Source organism: Mustela erminea, chromosome 18 (genome assembly GCF_009829155.1).
Source record: "Mustela erminea isolate mMusErm1 chromosome 18, mMusErm1.Pri, whole genome shotgun sequence".
NCBI lineage: Eukaryota > Metazoa > Chordata > Mammalia > Carnivora > Mustelidae > Mustela > Mustela erminea.
The window spans coordinates 18,110,178-18,131,251 of record NC_045631.1 but is presented as its reverse complement, the minus strand read 5'-3'; the positions used below and the strand labels follow the sequence as shown (position 1 = coordinate 18,131,251).

The window sequence follows — 21,074 nt, the reverse complement described above, 5'->3', positions numbered from 1 at the left end:
CCTCTCAGTGGGAATTTGGTAACATACTCTCTGTCATTCAGAGAAATTAAACACTAACAAACTGGAAATTTTTAGTCCTATTCACTAGAATTTAATACTCTTTTATGTAAGTTTAGAAGACATTCCCTTATTTTTGCCTTGCTACGAATTAAACTGTAGCACAATGGCCTCATCCTTCTGTAGTGTTTGGGCGTATATAGTTTCATAGAATTCAGCAGGAATTGGTCAGTTGGATAGGATGAGAGGTCAAGATTAAAAATCATCACAATGTTTGACTAGGGCTATATGAGTAAGAGTGAAAGTGTAAATACCAAAGAGAACTGAAAACATATGTCTGCAAGTAAACTTGTACATGAATATTCATAGTAGCATTATTCATAATAACCTAAAAGTATAAATAACCCAAATATCCATCACCTGATGAGTGGCCAAATAAAATATAGTATACTCATACAATTGATTATTATTTGACTGTGAAAAGCAATGCAGTCCTGATGCATTTTACGACATAAATGAACCTTGAAAATATGCTAAGTGGTAGAAACCAGTCACCAAAAACCATATGTTACATGATTACATTTTATGAAATGTTCAGAGCAGGTAAATGTATAGAGATAGATAACAGATTCATGGTTGCCTCAGGCTATGGTGAACAATGGTGGGAGGAAATGGGAGTGACTGCTAATGGGTACAGGGTTTTCTTCTGGCATGATGAAATGATCTATAATTAGATAGTAATGATGGTTGTACAACCCTGTGAATGTACTAAACAACATTGAATTATATACTTTAAATGGATGGATTATATGTTACGTGAATTACGGTTGACCCCCAAACAACATGAGAGTTAAGGGGGCTAGCCCATGTGCAGTTGGAAATGCATGTATAACTTTTGACTTCCCCCAGACTTAACTAGTAACAGTCCACTGTTGGCCAGAAGCCTTACTGATAACAACAGTTGATTAACATGTATTCTGTATGTTATGTGTATTATATACTGTATGCTTAGAATAAAGTAAGCTTGAAAACAAATTTATGTTACCAAGAAAATCGTTTTTAGAAATACATTAATTCATTTCTACAAAATCATTAAGAAATACACATATAGTATTATATTGATAAAAGTCTGCATGTAAGTGGATCCATGCAATTCAAGCCCCTGTTATTTAGGGGTCAACTGTTCAATAAAGCTGGATTTTTGTGTTGTTTTGTCTTTGTTTTAAAGAGCAAAGGTATTAGCATCAAGGGTAAGGGAAGTAATTAAGTGTCAACATATGTTGGATTATCTAATAAAGTATCAGAGTTGAAATTTGATGGACTGTAGATTAACCTGCCATGTTATTTATTTTTTTTTAATTCTTTTTACCTGTGATTTTAGAATGACAGTACACACTTACGATGTTTATAATACTAGCTCCATTCCAATGAACATAATTTAGAGATTGACATATGTGGTATCAAGACCTTGGCATGATGGGAGATACATCTTCAATCATGTGGACTTGTTTCTTTCCAGGACATATTTTGCTATAAAGTTCCCTCTTAGAACCACTTTTGCTGCATCTCAGAGGTTTTGAATGAGTGTGTTTTTATTTTTCATTTGTTTCTATGTACTTTTTTATTTTTCTTTTATTTTCTGATTGACCTATCTATTTTTTAGAAACATACTATTTAACCTCCATGTATTTGTGGTCTTTCCAGATTTTTTTCTTGTGGTTAACTTCTAATTTCATAGCATTGTGGTCAGAAAAGATGCATGGTATGACTTCTGTCTTTTTCAGTTTGTTGAGACTTGCTGTGTGGCTCAATATGTGATCTGTTCTGGAGAGTATAACATGTGCAGTTGGAAAGAATGTGTATTCCGCTGTTTTAGGATGAATATATCTGTTAAATCCAGCTGGTCCAGTGTATCATTCAAAGCCATTGTTTCCTTGTTGATTTTCTGTTTAGATGATCTGTTCATTGATATAAGTGGAGTGTTAAAGTCCCCAATTACTGTGTTATTATCAATTAGTTCCTTTATGTGTATTACTATTTTATGTATTTGAGTGCCCTCTATTGGGTACATAAATATATATTCTGAGGATTTTACTTATTTATTTGTTAGAGAGAGAGAGAGCACAAGCATGGGGAACGGCAGGCAGAGGGAGAAGCAAGCTCCCTGCTGAGCAAGGAGCCCGATGTACAACTTGATCCCAGCACCCTGGGATCATTATCTGAGCCAAAGGCAGACACTTAACTGACTGATCCAGGAATCCCTGGGTGCATAAATATTTACCATTGTTACATCTTCTTGTTGGATCATCACCTTTATTACTCTATAGTGTCCTTCTTTGTCTCTTATTACAGTCTTTATTTTTTCATTTATTTATTTTTAAAAGATTTTATTTATTTATTTGAGAGAGAAAGAGCAAGAGAGAGCATGAGAAGGGGGAGGGTCAAAGAGAGAAGCAGAGTACCCGCTGAGCAGGGAGCCCAATGTGGGACATGATTCCGGGATTCCAGGATCATGACCTGAGCTGAAGGCAGTCACTTAACTAACTGAGCCACCCAGCGCCCAGTAGTCTTTGTTTTAAAGTCTATTTTGTCTGATTAAGTATCGTTACTCTGGCTTTCTTTTGACATCCATTTGTATGATAGATGTTTGTTTTTCCATTTCCCTCACTTTCAGTCTGCAGCCGTCTTTAGGCCTAAAATGAGTCTCTTGTAGACAGCATATAGATGTATCTTGTTTTTTATCCATTCTGTCACTCTCTGTCTTTTGACTGGAGCATTTAGTCTGTTTATATTCAGAGTAATTATTGATAAATATGTATTCATTGCCATTTTATTATTTGTTTTATGGTTGTTTCTGAAGATTTTTTCTGAATATTTCCTGTCCTCCATGGTTTGTGATATATTCGGATTTCTTTCTCTTTATTCTTTGCAAATTTATGAATTTGTGAACTGTGGTTACCATTAGGTTTGTTTTTTATTTTTCTCTCCTTTTTTACTCAGGGAGTCTCCTTTCATATTTCTTTTAGGGATGCTTTACTGGTCACGAACTCTACTTTAGTTTTTGTTCATTTGGGAAAATCTTTATCTCTTCTTCCATTCTGAATGATAGCCTTGCCGGATAGAGTATTCTTGGTTGTAGGTTTTTCCCATTTAGCACTATTATGCCCCTCCTTTCTGACTTGGGAGGTTCCTGCTGAAAAATCTGCTGATAGCTTTATGGGGTTTCCTTTGTATGTAACTGTCTTTTGTCTTGCTGCTTTTAATATTTTTTCTTTATCAGTGTATTTTGCCATTTTAATTACAATATATCTTTTTTTTAAGATTTTATTTATTAATTTGACAGACAGAGATCACAAGTAGGCAGAGAAGCAGGCAGAGAGGAGGAATCAGGCAGAGAGGAGGAAGCAGGCTCCCCGCCGAGCAGAGAGCCTGATGCAGGGCTCAATCCCAGAACCTTGGGATCATGACCTGAGCCGAAGGCAGAGGCCTCAACCCACTGAGCCACCCAGGCGTCCCTTAATTACAATATATCTTGGTGTGGATCTGCTTTTGTTGATTTTGTTGGGGGATCTCTGTGCTTCCTGGATCTGGATATCTGTTTCCTTCCCCAGAGTAGGGCAGTTTTTAGCTGTTATTTCTTCAAATAAATTCTCTGTCCCCCTTTCTCACTTTCTTCCTCTGGGACTCCTATAATACAAATCTTTTTTTCTTAACAGAGAGAGAGACCATGGGAGAGGAACACAAGCAAGGGGAGTGGGAGAAGGAGAAGTAGGCTTCCCGCTGAGCCAGGAGCCTGATGTAGGACTCGATCCCAGACCCTGGGATCATGACCTGAGCCAAAGGCAGACACTTAACAACTGAGCCACCCAGGCGCCCTATAATACAAATCTTTTTGTGTCTGATGGAGTCACTGAGTTCCCTAAGTCTGGACTTGTTTTGCATAATTTTTTTTCTCTCCTTTGTTCAACATTATTACTTTCCATTACTCTGTCTTCTAGGTCTGTTCATTCCATCAAATATTTAATTTATTGACCCCTTTAACTCTGCTGTTATTCCTTTTCTCTGTGTTAATGGTCCCACTGATGTCCTCTGCTCTTTTCTCAAGTCCAGTGAGTATCCTTATAATCATTGCTTTAAATTCTTTATCAGCCATGTTATTTATATCTGCTTTGTTTAGATCTCCAGCTCTAGCCTTGTCCTATTGTTTCATTTGGGATACATATCTCTGTCTTCTCATTTTGTCTAAGTCTCTGTGCCTGTTTCTGTGCATTAGGAAAGTTAGCTACATTTCCTATCTTGAGGATAAGGGCCTTATAAAAAGGTCTAGTATTGTTCTGCTCTGTGTATCATCCCTTCTTCCCCTAGAAGCCTGGTGTGTCTAGGAGTTATCTTCAATGTGTGCTATGTGTGCTCTGCTGTTTTGTCCTGGTTGCTTTATCCTTCAGGCCAGTTGCCTGCAGAGGCTCTCTTTGCCTGTTGTGGGCAGTATTTGGTCCCTGTCTTGAATGAGGTGAGTTTTAACTAGATATGCTCTTGTTTGCTTGTGAGATGAGACCTGTTGCCACCACCACTGGGACTGGGGCCCTACAGAATTCCCAGTTCAGGAGACACATTGTGGGCAAGGGCTTAGGCCAGTCTTCCGGGGTGAGGGTCCATGGGGTTGGAACTCAAGCAAGTGAGACTGGGAAGGGTGGCTCTTCCAGAGCACGGAGGTGGGAGGGTGGAGGAATGGGGGGATAGAGCTTGGTGTAAGCAAGTTAGGTAGTGAGTGTCAATGCTGCACTGGTTCCCACAGGTGGCCCTGTGCTTATGCTGAGGAATGGGGGAGGGAGATTGCTCTGGCCAGTTTCTTTGTTCCTGGAGAAGTCTCTCAGTAAATGCTGCCTCTCTGGGGCACAGTCTGAGATGAGCAAGTAACCTCCCCTCCTTGTGCCCCAGGTGCTCTTCAGATCGCTGCTTCCATGCTGCATGTCCGCACACAATTTCCCCTGCCTTCTCTTAAAGAGCAGCCCCAATGTCCTTTAAGCTCTCCCAGAGCCAAGCATGCTGACATTTAAAACTCCAGGCTTTAAGCCCCACTGGTTACAAGGACTCGTGGAATTCAGGCCTTTTTGCTTTCCAAACCAATTGCTATGGGGGTTTGTTTTCCCCTGTGCATCCCTCTGTCTCTCGACCTTCTCTGCAACTATGGTTCTCTCTCCACTGCAGCGGCCATGATCCATTTCTCTCCTAAACCATGTCTCCACATTTCCTACCTTCTTCTGTGTGGCCTCTTCTCTATGTTTAGTTGTGGAATTTGTTGTGCCAGACTTCAGATTGATTTCTGGGGTATTTAGGATGATTTGATAGTTTTCTAGCTGTATTCATGGGATGCAGTGAGCCTGTGGTTCTCCTATTCTACCACCATCTACCCCTCCCTCTCAATGATTTATTTTGTTTTCTTATCATGAAATCTTCAAGTGAGTTTTGAAATCTTAGCAGAGAAATTTAAAAGAGGATATCTTTGGTGTCAAAAATTTAGATGGATTTTGTCTTGTTTTGTTTTTTAAAGATTTTATTTATTTATGAGAAAGAGAGAGAGTGCACACAAGCAGGGGGAGTGGCAGGCAGAGGGAGAGGGAGAAGCAAGCTCCCGCTGAGTGGAGAGCCCAATATGGGACTCGATCCTAGGACCCTGGGATCATGACCTGAGCCCAAGGCAGATGCATAACCAACTGAGCCACCCAAGTGCCCCAGGATTTTGAAAGAATATAGAGAATAGTAAAATTCCTCTTTGTAAATTTTGATACAATTTTTGTATTGAAGTAAAATTCATACAAAAAAAAATTAATCATGTTAAAGTGAATAATTCAGTGACATTTTGTGTATTCACAGTGTTGTGCAACCACCATCTCTATTTAGCTCTAAAACATTTTTCCTCCCCAAAAGGAAATTTCTTACCTACTAAGCAATTCCTTCCTATTTTCCCCTCCCCTCAAGCCCTGCTAACAACCAGTCGGTATTCTGTCTCTGTGGACTTGCCTGTTTTGAATATTTCATAGAAATTGTGTCATGCAATATATGATCTTTTATGTCTACTTTCGCTTAACATAATGTTTTCAAGTTCATTTAGATTGTAGCATTTATTAGTAGTACTTCATTCCTTTTTATGGGCAAATAATATTTCATTGTATGTATATTTCATTGTACATAGGTATATTTATTTATCCATTTTTCCACTGAAGGACATTTGGGTTGTTTCCACTTGCTCACTATTATGAATAATATTGCTGTGAACAATAGTATAAAATATCTGAGTCCCTGCTTTCAATGCTTTTGAGTAATTCCATGTTTAGTGCTTTTTAAAAAAAAGTTTAATTCCAGTGTGGTTAACATATAGTGTTATATTAGTTTCAGATGTATGATATAGTGATTCAACAACTTTCTACATTACTTAGTGCTCGTCATGATAAGTGTACTCTTAATCCCCTTCACCTATTTCCCCCAACCCCCTACCAAGCTTCCCTCTGGTAATCCTCAGTTTGTCCTCTATAGTTAAGAGTCTGTTTTTTGTCTGTCTCTTTTTCTATGTTCATTTGTTTTGTTTCTTCAGTTCCACATATGAGTGAAATCATATGGTATTTGTCTTTTTCTGACTGACTTATTTCATTCAGCCATGTTTTAGCTTTTTGATGGAAAAGCCATCATATGATGATTGCCTCTTTATCTGTTTAAGGAACTACCAAACTGATTTCCACAGTTGCCATACCACTCTACATTCCTGGCAATGTATGAGGGTTCCAGTTTTTCTATATCCTCATCAACGCTTATTATTTTCTGTTTTTTATATTATAGCCATTTTAGTGGCTAAAGAGTGGTATTTCATTGTAGTTTTCACTTTCATTTCTCTGATGACTAATAATGAGCATCTTTTCTTGTACTTGGCCATTTGTGTATCTACTTTGGAGAAATATCTGCTCAAGTCTTTTGCCAATGTGAAATTTTTTGTCTTTTCGTTGAGATGAAAGAATTCTTTATATAGTTTAGATTCTAGACCCTTATCCAATTGCTGATTTTGAAATATTTTCTCCTGTTCTCTGTTCTATAGATTATATTTTAACTTTTTAAAAATTTTAGCTTTCTTAATAATGTCCTTGACACACAAAAGTTTTTAATTTTGATGAAGTCAAATTTATTTTTTCATTGTTCCTGCTTTTTAGGTTGATACTAATTATTTTTTAAAAATAGACTGTTTCACAGAAATAAGTCTTTTATGACCTTTTTTTTCTTTCCTTAGAAAATTGGCTGTTGGAAAAACAGTACTGACTAGAAGTTGATGTTGACTTTTTTCTGTTTGAATTTTTAGATATGGGTCATAATTCTGGGGTGAAATTAAATTTTTTTGACACATTAAATTTGTCTAGGAAGAGGTATTGAAATGTACTTGTTTTTGTTAGAACTATTTTGGGGAATAGAATAAGCATAGTTCTTCATACTTCTTAAAGAATTTTTTTTTTTTTCTGTGTCAGTGTTTGCTGGTATTTGTTACCACAAGATTACTTCATCTGAATTCAAATTGAGTATGTTCTTTCAATTCCATTCCCATGAAGTGGCCTGATAAAAAGGGCAAATATCTATCTATGGCTTAGCAGTGATAGGCTGTATGGACAGATGAACAAATGAAAACCATGTGACAAATAGAAAAATAAGGGATTTCATCTTGGGGTAGGAGAGTAGGCATATGTAGCTCAGGGCTCTTACCTGAGAAATACCCTAACTTCTTTATGCCCTATGAGGAGCATGAAGGGACTTGATATCATTTATATATGCTTTAAAGCATCAGTTTCTTTACCTTAGGTCATGAAAAATCATACAATGCCACTCCAATTAACTAATTTCTAATGTGAGCATAAGGGAAATTTTAGCATTTTTTACTGAGTGTAGGGCCGGCTCTGCATAAGGGAAGTAAGGGAAATTTTAGCATTTTTTACTGAGTGTAGGGCTGGCTCTGCTATTCATACATGTCATTTCACCCCTCTATTTTAGACTCCACATCTGCAAAATGAAGAGGCTGGATTAGTTGACCTTCAAGGATCCTTTCTTATTTTAAAATTCCATGACATTATAAATGACTGAACTTTACTAGAAGAGTATCACATTTTGCTCATTTTTTCTGATCCAATATATTGTAAAACTGTTTAAATTAAGCCTGTATACTTCTGGTTTTGGCTCTGACATAAATTATACCTAGAAGTTCAGGTACATTCCTAAGACCTTTCTAGTTAAGGCAACCTTTAAGTGTCATGCATAGCTATTTAATATTTCACTTATCCAGTGGATTTTCCATTGAGGAAATTAGCAACTTTTTTATTTCTGATGAGGAAATAAGCCTTGGAAAATTGTATTGGTTTTTTCTCTTGGCATTTCTATTGGTACTGTTGTCAAAGTGTACTTTATGTTGGTACCCATCTTGAAGGCGATAACATGATACATTTTCCTTTTTTCCCATTGCAGGTTCTTTGGTAGTGAACTACCCTTTTGATGATGATGAACAAGGGCTTGCCACATATAGTAAATCACCAGATGATGCTGTGTTTCAACAAATAGCACTTTCTTATTCCAAGGTAAGTTTGTGTTTAAACAAAAGTACTCTCAGATTCATTAATTTAAAAAATGGGTTGAAACAAAGTCAGGTAAGACTCTGGTCAAGTGCTTTCTTTGGTTAAGCTTTCCATGATTCCTTTCAGTCAGTCTTAACTGCCTTTTCTACTGTTTTCTACCTTACTTTGATTATACTACATATTTCTCCATTAGCCTTTAATGTCAAGTAATGTCTTTTTGTCTACAATTTTTAGCATAGCACCTGAATCATAATAAACTAAACATGGTAATATAAATTAGCATGCTGGTTTATTTCATTTGGCTAGTATTTAATTATAAACCTACTTGTAGTCTAAGGTAGAGGTTGACAAGCTCCAGCTCTAGGGCCAAATCCAGCCCATTAACTGCTTTTGTAAATAAAATATTAACACTGCAACTCTATGGTCTCAATCACAGCCTGCTGTCATTTCACATTGCCTGTGCCTTCATTGTGAGATTGTTGGGAGTTTCTAACAAGAGAATATATCTATTATTACACTTTAAAAAATAGTTGCCTTCTGTTTGGGCACACCAGGAGTAGAGGGATGTTCATGGCATAAGAGAATATTACACCCTCTGAATAATCAAAATAAAAATTAAATGATCAGATTTTGCTCATATCCCCATCAAATTTGGTGCCTGATATTATAGTTCTTCTTTTTATCCTCATTGTGACTTTGAGTTCCTTAGCCTCTTTTTGTTTTCTTTTTTTTTTAAGATTTTATTTATTTATTAGAGAGAGAAAGAACATGAGCACACTTGAGCAGGGGGGAGAGACGGAGAGGGAGAAGTAGACTCCCTGCTGAGCAGGGAGCCTGACAAGGGCTCCATCCCAGGGCCCTAGGACCATGACTTGAGCCAAAGGCAGACACTTAATCGACTGAGCCACCCAGGTGCCCTTTTTGTTTTTGTTTTCTTTGACCTTTAATTCTTTTGATTTTACTTTCTATCCCACTACTTACGGACATCCCTTTCAGTGATACTCTCACTCACACCTTGGGATACCCTTTTGACCTACCTGCCTTGCCAGTGTCCAATCCACAGTAATTACCACTATATCCCAGAAAAGTCGCAAGTCATGGAAATTGACCACACTGTATCTATGCTCTCTAACCTCAGCAGAGCCCTCAATTCTCCTTGGCAGTATTTCATGTTTTGCTCCTTGACTCTTTGGCTCATTTCCCACTTGGATGATTCTAAACTTTTGTCCTCTATCTGAACCTCCAAATCCCAGCTTTACTCTCCTTATTCTTAGTAGATCACTTTGCCTTGACTAAGTATACCTTTGAATAATCTGATGTGAGTTCATTCAGATAATGTCTTCTCTGTTATTACCAATTTGTGACTTTCCCATATTTTCCTCCATTTCTTGATCCCACCACATCCTGCTTCTTCTGAAATCTTATGCCTCCATTTCTTCTGTTGTAAATGGGAAAGGTGATAATTAAAAACCTCACTCTTTACTCACAGCCTCCTTTCTCTTAGCCATGATCTGTCATGATCTATCAATCCCCCTTGTGCCCTGCCATATAGCTTCATGGTGAGGAAAAGCAAACCAAGACAATCTGCAAAGACAGAAGAGGGGAACTAATGAAGGGTAGGCCTGAAGGTGATGGAATGATCACCAAACATAAAAGTACACCCAAAATCTGAAACCTAAATAAAGAAGCAGCTGGGCAGATGAGAGTACTGGAATATTGGGAAGAGATTTCAAAGTATATACAACTTACAAGATCTGGTGCAATTTAAAGGGACAGACATAATTTAAAAAGATAGATGGATTTAAAGGGAAATCTTTCAAACTCTTAACTTCTGGGGCAGAAAAAAAGGCAAAAAGAAATGAAGAAATGCCCTTTGGTGTAATTGGACAGTGAAGAGGAAAAAAAGAAAGAATGGGAGGTGTAGGATTATACAAGACAGAAGAAAACCATAAAATCAGGAGACTCACAGCTGTACCCTTAACATCAAGGCAGATAAAACAAAAACAAGCTAAAGTACCTTGACTGCTAGACTGACAGAAAAGGGCACCCTTAACTAAGAATTTTATGTATAACAGCCCAGTATCATAAAAATGAGCACAAGATTAGTAAAATCCATGGAGAACTATTTGAGAAAATTAGGAAATGAAATTTTGTACCTATTGTCTAAGGAAACCTGAACTATCACCAAAAAATGATCAAGAAGCAGAAAAAAAACTGTAAGTCAAACACTCCAAACAGATTAAATATACCCAAACACACTTGAGTATATGAAAAACCGTGTAGGCTCAGCTATTTAAAAAATGAAAACAGAAATAGAAAAAAAAAGATAGGAAGAGTACAAGACAAAATCATCTCTAAAACAAAAAGAACTTATAAGAGCTAAAGACCTCATACTTACTACACAACTATACAATTTCAAACTTACTACACAACTACAGTAATTAAGATACTGCCATACTGACATAACTAAAGATCAGTGAATTAAAATTGAGTACAGAAATAATCTCTTATTTGTATGTTCAGTTGATTTTTTGACAAGGGCACCAAGACAATTCAGTGGAGAAAGAATAATCTTTCCAATAAATGGTGATATGAAAACTAAATAAGCACACGTAAAATAATGAATTTGGGTCCCTTCCTCACATCATATTCCAAAATTATCTCAAAATGGATCATAGTCCTAAATGTAAGAGCTAAGCCTATAAAACTTTTAGAAAAAATACAGGAATAAATCTTTGTGACATTGGGTTAGACACTGGTTTCCTAGAGCACAAGTGACCCAAAAAAAGATACATTGGATATCATCAAATATTAAAACATTTTTTTGCTACCGAGGTTACCGTATTAGTTTCCGATAGTTGCTGCAACAAAGTTTCACCAGCTGGTTGCCCTAAAGCAGCAGACACTTATTTTCTCATTGTTCTAGAGTCTAGAAGTCCAAAATAAAGATGCTGGCAAGGGTAAGCTCTTTCTGAAGGCTGTAGGGGAATCCTTCCTTGTCTCTTCCTAGCTTCCAGTGTTTGCTGGCAATCTTTGGCATTCATTGACTTCTAGATTGAGTACTCCAGTCCTCTGTCTTCACGTGGCATTCTCCCTATGTCTATAACCAAATTTTCCCTTTTTATAAAGATATCAGACATGTGGGATTAGGGCTTACTCTAATTACCTCATTTCAGTGTGATTACCTCTGCAATCAAATACATATTCTGAAGTCTTTGGGGGTTAGGACTTCAGTATATCTTCTTGGGGAGATAGAATTCAAAACACATAACAGAGTATCAAGGAAATACAAAGACAACCCACAAAATAGGAGAAAATTATATGTCTGATAAGAATCTTGTATCTAGGGTCGCCTGGGTGGCTCAGTGGGTTAAAGCCTCTGCCTTCGGCTCAGGTTGTGATCCCAGGGTCCTACGATCAAGTCCCGCATCTGGCTCTCTGCTCAGCAGGGAGCCTGCTTCCCTTCCTCTCTCTCTGCCTGCCTCTCTGCCTACCTGTGATCTCTGTCTGTCAAATAAATAAATAAATAATCTTTAAGAATCTTATATCTAGAATATAGGAAGAACTCCTATAACTAGATAATAAAAAGGCAACCTAATTGAAAAATGAGTAAGGATTTGAATCCACATTTCTCCAAAGAAGATACACAGATTACCAAGAAGTACACAAAAAGAGACTTAATATCATTAGCCATGAGGGATATGCGAATTAAAACCACAATGAGATAGCCATTTTGGACCCACTAGGATTGGCTATAATTTTAAAAAATGGAAAATGGTAAAGATGTAGAGAAACTGGAACACTTCTATATTGCTGGTGGGAATGTAAAATGGTGCAACTGCTTTAGAAAACAGTATTACAGTTCCTAAGAATATTAAGTATAGAACTACCATATTATCTGACAATTCCACTCTTAGATAGATGCCCAAGATAAATGAAAACACATGCCACACAAAAGCTTATACAGTTGACCCTTGAATATCAACAGGGGTTTTAACTGCCTGGGCCCACTTGTATATGGATTTTTCCTGCAATACAATACAGTACTGCAAATATATTCTCTTGTGATTTTCTCAATAACATTTTCTTTTCTCTAGTTTACTTTGTTGTAAGAGTACAGTATATAATATACTAAATATATGTTAATTCACTGTTATGTTATTGGTAATGTAACAGTAGACTATTAATGGTTAGGTTTTAGGGGAACAGAAGTTATACCTGGATTTTTGACTGTGTGGGGGCACTGGCATCACTAATCCCTGTGTTGTTCAAGGGTCAACTATACACGAATGTCATAGCAGCATTATCCATAGTAGCTAAAATGAAAACAATCCAAATGGCCATCAAATGATAAATGGATAAACAAAATATGGTCTATTCATGCAGCGAGTATTATCCAGCCATAAAGAGGGATAGAGTACAACAAATTACAACTTGAGTAACTCCGGAAAACATTATGCTAAGTGGAAGAAGGTAGTCACAAGAGACCACTTATTGTATGATTCCATTTATATGAAATGTCCAGAATAGGCAAGTCCATAGAGGTAGAAAATAGATTGGTGGTTGCCTAGGGCTTGGGAGGCAAGGAAGGCCACAGAGGAGGTTGAAGGAAAATGAGGAGTGCTAATGGGTGTGGATTTCTTATGGGGTGATAAAAAAGTCCTAAAATTACCTTGGTGATTATCACACACCTCAGTAAATGTACTTCAAAAACCATTGAGATGTACACTTTAAATGGGTGAGTTATGTTGTATGTGAATTATATCTCAGTAAAGCAGATTTTAAGAACCTTAAGAAGACTGAGGGGGTGGGGCATCCATTCCCATCCATCCCAGTTTATGTATAGGCCAAAAGGAATCTAGAAGTTACGTGTCAAAATATTAAATGATCTTTGGCTTAAAATTTTTCTTCTTTTTGTGCTCTTGAATTTTCTAATCTTTTTATAATAACATTTATTATATTTTAAGTATAATGAAATTCAATTAATTCAATTAAGTGAGAGTGAAGAAACAGCTTTCTGCTGTACAACGTGACAGACACCAACTGACAAGAAACTTTCAAGGAGGCATTAGTGGAAAAAGTAGTGAGTTCTGAATAAAAATTATTTTATTTTAGTTAGCAGTATTACACCAGTGTTAATTTCCTTGTTTTGATCATTGTAGTTTGGTTACATAAGATGCTAACATTAGGGAATACTGGATTGAGAGTATATAAAACTCTCTGTACTATTTTTGCAACTTCTCTGCAAGTCTAAAATTAGTTCAGGAGAGAGCAAAAGAAAAGAAGAAAACTGAGTAGTCTTTTGTCTCTGCTTCCTTACTGCTCTCTCCTCTCAGTTTCTTGTCATCTGTCTTCTCCCTCCATTGTTTTACCTGGAAGTCTCCCCTCAAAGTTTACCAGAATCTGTTGGGTTTTTTTGTTTTACTTTCTTGACCTCTGAAGTCTGACACTATTGTCTTCTCCCCTTGATCTCTGCCCCATTGTGTATTAGAAAGCTCTGCCATTTTTTCTCTTTTGTTGGCTGCACATTGTCTCTTTCACTTTTTTTTTTCCTCTCCATCTTCCATCCTCAGCCATTTTTACTATCTTAGCAATTGCATCCAGTTGCATCACCACTATGTGGATGTCTTTTTAAAAAACTGTTTCACGGAATGGGAGTTATTTTAAACAGATGAAAAGATACAGGCAAACAAGAAGAAAATAAACCTAGAGAGCTCCCATCATTTAAAATCTTGGTGTATGAGTTCTAGACTGTGTGTGGACTGAGACTAGACATCCTCACCCTCAGTCTTCTTTAAGTTGTCAAGCCATTAGCTTGAAAATTTTAATTAGGTTTTTAAAAAATGGTCAGAGAAGAGAGAATTAAAGGAGATGGCAAATGCGCATGGTAAAATCAAAGGCCATCACTTTCTGGGGACTCATGATCTCACTCTTGGATTATTTCAGTAGTACTCTGATGGGTCTCCCTGACTTTGGTTTCTTTTTCACATTATTTTTATAAACTTACTAGAGCCATGGATATTTCACATATCACCCTTTCCTTGGAGATTTTTAGTGGCTCTTTTTTACTCTGAGAATAAAGTCAAAATAAAGGAATAGCTACTTCCTAGAACTATGGTATCTGGAGTGAGGTTTATACTAGATGATCCAATAAGATGTAGGAAGAATATATTAAAAATTCTATTTATATTTTTAAGTTTATCCCTTAAATATCTTTTTATTTTTATCCAGGTTATATTATATGTATTATATTAGTATAATAGTACACATATATAATTTATAACTGAATGCATAGATAGACATAGGAGGTACATGCACATCTTCAGTGAAAAAACCAGAAAGCAAAAGAGCACTACCCAGCGATGGGGTAAAGCAGTGGGGGAAAGCAGTGGGATCATAAGCTTGTAATTGGTATATTAAGTTTATGAAAGGGAATTGTTCATATATATGTGTGTGTGTGTGTGTGTATTTATTTATTTATGTTAAATCCAGGGGAGTTGTTTATATACACATACATACATACACCGCCCAAGCGCGCACACGCACACACACACGCACACACACACACTTTTTTTTTTTTTTTTTTTACACACACACTTTTTTTAAGTAAGCTCTATGCCTAACATGGGACTTGAACTCATGAACGCGAGCTCAGGAGTCGCATGCGCTGCTGACTGAACCACCGAGGTATCCCGTTTATGTATTTCAAAGTTAAATGGTTAATTCTCAGTAGTGGGAAAATAGGAAATTGTTACTTTTCTTTTCATGCTTTCTATACATTTTTTTTTTTTCTATTTCCACAAGAAAGAAATGAAGTTTTTACTATCTTTCAAAGCTTGATTTCTTCGGGAAACCTCTACTGCAGCTCTGGCCAGTAATCTTTTTCTTCTCTAGATGCCAGCAGCACTTACTTGTATCTTCATGGCAGTTTTCCTCTTCCTCAGGCAAGCTATTGCGCATGTGCTATGCTAGACGCCGCTAGGTGCTGGGGACACAAAGGCACGCACTGTTTCAGGGAGTAGTGTCTTGTTTTTAGGGAAGAAAAAGATGCAACCTGTTGTAATGGTACAGAGTGCAGTCGAAGCACAGGGGCACCATCTGGAAGGAGAGAATTATCTTGAGGACATTCAAGCTTCTTGAAAACATGAGATGAAAACAGGAATATGAAGGCTTTTTTGTGGAATATTTTTGGAGAGGGATTGAGTTGGGTTTTATATTACTTGTAACTGCAAGTTATAACGTCTACTTTTTTTTACAGAGCATGTGTAATTTTGATTTTTAAAAATAGGTAATAAGTTCATATAGTAAGCAATCAAAATGGCATAAAAAGTTAGACATTAAAAAAGTCTCAGTGCTTCCCATGGCTCCACTCACCCCCATTCCCGCCTCCACATACACCCTGTTGGTAACTACATTTGCCTTATCCTTCCTGTGATGCAAACAAATATAAGTAAAGATTCTTAATTTTTTTTTTTTCAGGAAAATTCCCAGATGTTTCAAGGTAGACCTTGCAAGAATATGTACCCTAATGAATATTTTCCTCATGGAATAACAAATGGAGCTAGTTGGTATAATGTCCCAGGTAAACGTTCTTTAATATCAAGGCCATATAACTTGATGGATTTCCTGTCCCCCTGGATGGTGCTGCTTCTTACTGATTTTCTAATTTTGAGAAAATATCATTTTTTTAAAATACTGTTTACATAATTTAAAACATTCAAATAACCTTTTCAACTATTTTTTAATTTGGTATAATTGGAGTTTTGAGTAAAGAGATTGTACTAAAACTTTATGAAAGTGTTATATTTTACTTCTGGCTGTTATTAAAAAAATCCTTAGGTGTGCTAATAAGAAGTGGGTAAGCTATACTTGAATTCTTCTTGAACATGAAAGTGCAGATGTCTTACCTATACCATAAGCATCAAGGTGCTCTCAAATGAGCATATCACTGTTTCTCAACCAATGTTGAGAAAAGATGGATTTGGCTTTTTTACTAAGAATGTTGTTTACTTTTTGGGATCTGGCCTAGTACTACTTCTTCAGAGTTACTGATTTTAATTTTCTATCCTTTAGGTGGTATGCAGGACTGGAACTATTTACAAACAAATTGCTTTGAAGTGACCATTGAGCTAGGTTGTGTGAAATACCCATTTGAGAAAGATCTGCCAAAATTTTGGGAACAGAATCGAAGATCTCTAATCCAGTTTATGAAACAGGTAACTATTTAGGAGTGAAGTATGAAATTTCTGCCGAGAGCAAAAATACTTTTGTGTGTATATTTGATTTTCACACAGTGATTTTCAAATACACTCTTCTGAATTCATCCTATTCATGGTTCAGTGTGTTTATCTAGAAAACTCATGGTTGAAAATGAGTTTATTTGTATGCAGGGGAGGATTTGAAAATGATTAAACAGGACGGTGGTGATTTGCTTTAAAAAAAAAAAAAGGAGTCTATATATTTATTTGGGAGAGAGAGAGAAAGAGTGTACAAGTTGGGGGGAGGGGCAGAAGGACAAGCAGACTCCCTGCTGAGTGCAGAGCCTGATGTGGGGCTCCTTGCGGGGCTCGATCCCAGGACCCCGAGATGATGATCTGAGCCCAAGTCAGATGCTTAACTGACAGCCGACCAGACACCCCTGCAGTGGGTCTTTTAGAATAAGGATCCCTATATCTTTATCTACCTATCTCTTATACCTGTATCTTCAGGTGCCATTATCTTACCAAAGAAAAGTTAATACTAATTCCCTAATATTGCCTAATACTTAGTTCACATTCAAATTTCCCTTTTTTTTACCCCAAAATGTCTTTTCATAGCTATATTTTAGAACCAGGATTTAGTCAAGGGTCATGCATTGCGTTTGATTATTACATCTCTTTACTCAACTTTAATCTAGAGTAGTCCTTCTGTTTTTTAAAAATGACATTTCCCTTTTTTGTTTTAAAGATTTATTTATTTGTTTGAGAGAAAGAGAATGCAAGCAAGTGGGGGGAGGAGCAGAGGAAAAGAATCTCGAACAGACTCCCTACTGAATGTGGAGCCCCAACATGGGGCTCAAAATGGAGCTCCCTGTATGGAGGGTTCAGTCTCTTGATCTGAGATCTTGAGCCAAAAATCAAGAGTCAGACACTCAACTGACTGAGCCACCAGGCGCCCTGACATTTCCCTTTTAAAAAGGGCAGGACAGGGGGTTCCTAGGTGGTTGTGTTGGTTAAGTGGCTGCCTCTGGCTCTGGTCATGATCCAGGGATCGAGCCCTGAGTGGACCTCCCTGCTCAGCGGGGAGCCTGCTTCTCTCCCACTCCCCCTGTTTGTGCGTGCTCTCTCTCTCTCTCTCTCTTTCTCTCTCTGTCAAATAAATAAATAAAATATTTGAAAAAAAAAATAATAAAGAGGACAGGGCAGTTCTTTTTGTAGAATGTCCTATATAGTGAAATTGTCAGATGTGCTAAAGTTTAAACAGTGTTATTTATATTCCTCATGATAAAGACAAATGTAGGCTATGAAAAATTAGCCTTTCAGAAACTGAAATATTTTTCTTAATAGGTGTTTACATCTAGCTTTACTCTCAACTCCTAAATTCCTATTTGTTCCACATGTTTACTTTATTATCAATTCGTTATTTTGGATAAGAGCTCTCAAAATAATTAGATGATCTTTACATTGACATCTGGGTATCCTTGTACTTTATCCAGGTTCATCAGGGTGTCAAAGGATTTGTCCTAGATGCCACAGATGGCAGAGGTATATTAAATGCCACGATTAGTGTTGCTGAAATTAATCACCCAGTGACTACCTACAAAACTGGAGATTACTGGCGTCTCTTGGTTCCAGGAACTTATAAAATCACAGCATCTGCTCGAGGGTGAGTGACTGACTGACTGAATACTTTGATATTAAGGGCTTGAGGCAAGACAAACATTGTTCTATTCTAGAAGGTTATTGCCAGAAAGCCCTAGAGAAGTCAAGCAACCCTGGGTTTAATGCTGGGAAGTTTAGAGCTGGTTACACATTTGATTCTCTTCCAGTGATAAAGTGAGTACATAAACTATCAGATTGAAGAAATCTATGAAATTCTGCACTTTGAACAGGTCCCTAGGCCCTGTCCAGATGTAAAGCTCTAGTGAGTGATTCCTTCACTACTGGTAACAATTCTGGGAAGTGCCTATTAGTTGGGAAAAAAGAATAACTGTTCTACTGCTGTACTTCTAGTCATGTTGTCCAATAAATACCACCACTTTATATTTGTTCCTTTTTAAAGCTCTTTCACACTTTTTTTCTTCCTATCCTCACCTAAACCACTCTTTTTTATTTAAAAAAATTTTTTAATATGTGTATAGTTGACATCCAATGTTACACTAGTTTCAGGTATATAACATAGTAATTCAGCAAGTCTATACCTTATGCTCTGCTCACCACAAATGCAATCACTGTATAGTGCTGTTACAGTACCATTGACTGTATTTCCTGTTTGTACCTTTCATCCTTGTGACTTAATTCATTCCATAGCTGGAAGTCTGTATCTCCTACTCCTCTTCACCAATTCTGCTCACCTCCCTTCCTGCAACAGTCATACTATTTTCTTTATTTATAGGTCTATTTCTGTTTTTTGTTTATTTGTTCATTTGTTTTCTGAGATTACATATCTGAGTGAGATTGTTTGGTATTTGCCTTTCTCAGTCTGACTTATTTCACTGAATATAATACCCGCTAAGTCAATCCATGTTGTTGCAAGTGTCATGATTCCATCTTTTCATAGCTGCATAATAGTCCATTGTGTATATACACCATATCTTCCTTATCCATTGGTTTAACGATGGACACTTAGGTTGTTTCCATATCTGGGCCATTGTAAATAATACTGCAGTAAACATAGGGGTGTGTGTATCTTTTTGATTTACTGTTTTTGTTTCTCAACATTGGAATTATTGGATTGTAGGGTACTTGTAATTTTAACTTTTTGAGGAACCTCCATACATTTTTCCCTAGTAGGAATTCACATTCCTACCAGTAGTATAAAAGGGATCCTTTTTTCTCCATATCCTCACAACACTTGTTATTTCTTGTCTTCTTGATTTTAGCTGTTCTGAGAGGTATAAGGTGGTGGTATCTCATTGTGGTTTTGATTTTCATTTCCCTGATGATTAGTGATGCTGAGGATCTTTTCACGTGCCTGTTTGCCATCTATATATCTTCTCAGGAAAAATGTCTATTCAGGTCCTGTAGCAATTTTTAATCAGATTGTTTGGAATTTTTTTGATGTTAGGTCATAGAAGGTCTTTATGTATTTGGGATATTAACCCCTTATTGGATATAATTAGAGCTTCACACTAATGAGAAATGAAATCTTTTCTGTTTTTATTCTATATTGGCATAGTATTAGAAAAACGGGAAGAGCAAGATATCTGAAAAAATAGGCCAGGAATTATGCATTTGGATAGATAATGTGCTAAGTTAGTAATATCGCTCAGATTTTTCCAACCATGTACTCTGATGACAAGCAAGTGAACTCAGATTCCAGGAGACATGAGTTATTTCTTGCAAATATGAACTTTGTTTTGAGGTCATATATTTAATCTTAAAAACTCATTTACATTTTACAGTCTACCCATGTCTGTTGGGTAGACAGACATTAACGTGTCTGTTAATGTTTAAAACAAATAATAAATTATGCAAAGTTATGTATTTGACTCTCACAGGATTTATCTCAAGGATTCATATACCGTCTGCAGACTGAGTATTCCCACTGCAGAAGCCTGGCTCTGATCTCTCCTTTATTTCAGGTATAATCCAGTTACCCAGAATGTGACTGTGAAGAGTGAAGGTGCTACTCAGGTCAACTTCACACTGGTTCGATCTTCAGCGGATTCAAGCAATGAATCAAAGAAAGGAAAGGGGGATCGCACCAACACTGATGATGTCAGTGATCCAACTACCAGAGAGTTTGAAACTTTAATTAAAGACCTTTCGGCCGAGAATGGTTTGGAAGGCCTCATGTTACGGTCCTCCTCAAATCTGGCTCTTTACCGATACCACTCATACAAAGACTTATCAGAGTTTCTGAGAGGACTTGTGATGAACTACCCACACATCACGAATCTCACCAAGTAAGTGCCACACTCTCACTGCTTTTCTTTCTGTCCTTTCATTCCCCCCCCCCACTTTTTTTAAGAAGTTACATTTTTTTTTTTTTTTTTTTTAAAGATTTTATTTATTTATTTGACAGACAGAGTAGGCAGAGAGGCAGGCAGAGAGAGAGAGGGAAGCGGGTTCCCTGCTGAGCAGAGAGCCCGATGCCGGGCTCAGTCCCAGGACCCTGGGACCATGACCTGAGCTGAAGGCAGAAGCTTTACCCACTGAGCCACCCAGGTACCCCAAGAAGTTACATTCAAATAAGCCATGTTGAATGGTTCTTGTAATTTATTTGGGACCTGCATAGAGAGAGAATTGGAGTTTACTTATTTTGAAACTTATGTTG

At 37.0% G+C, this 21,074-nt stretch overlaps 1 protein-coding gene across 1 annotated transcript in view; it reads left to right on the top strand.

The window, feature by feature from the left end:
* Positions 1 to 21,074, top strand: part of CPD (carboxypeptidase D) — a 74,984-nt gene that overhangs the window by 35,852 nt on the left and 18,058 nt on the right. Inside the window, exons 8-12 of the mRNA XM_032322339.1 lie at positions 8,491 to 8,600; positions 16,077 to 16,179; positions 16,671 to 16,813; positions 18,292 to 18,461; positions 20,380 to 20,703. Coding sequence (XP_032178230.1) covers positions 8,491 to 8,600; positions 16,077 to 16,179; positions 16,671 to 16,813; positions 18,292 to 18,461; positions 20,380 to 20,703 — 850 coding nt within the window. The remainder of the gene's footprint in view (positions 1 to 8,490; positions 8,601 to 16,076; positions 16,180 to 16,670; positions 16,814 to 18,291; positions 18,462 to 20,379; positions 20,704 to 21,074) is intronic.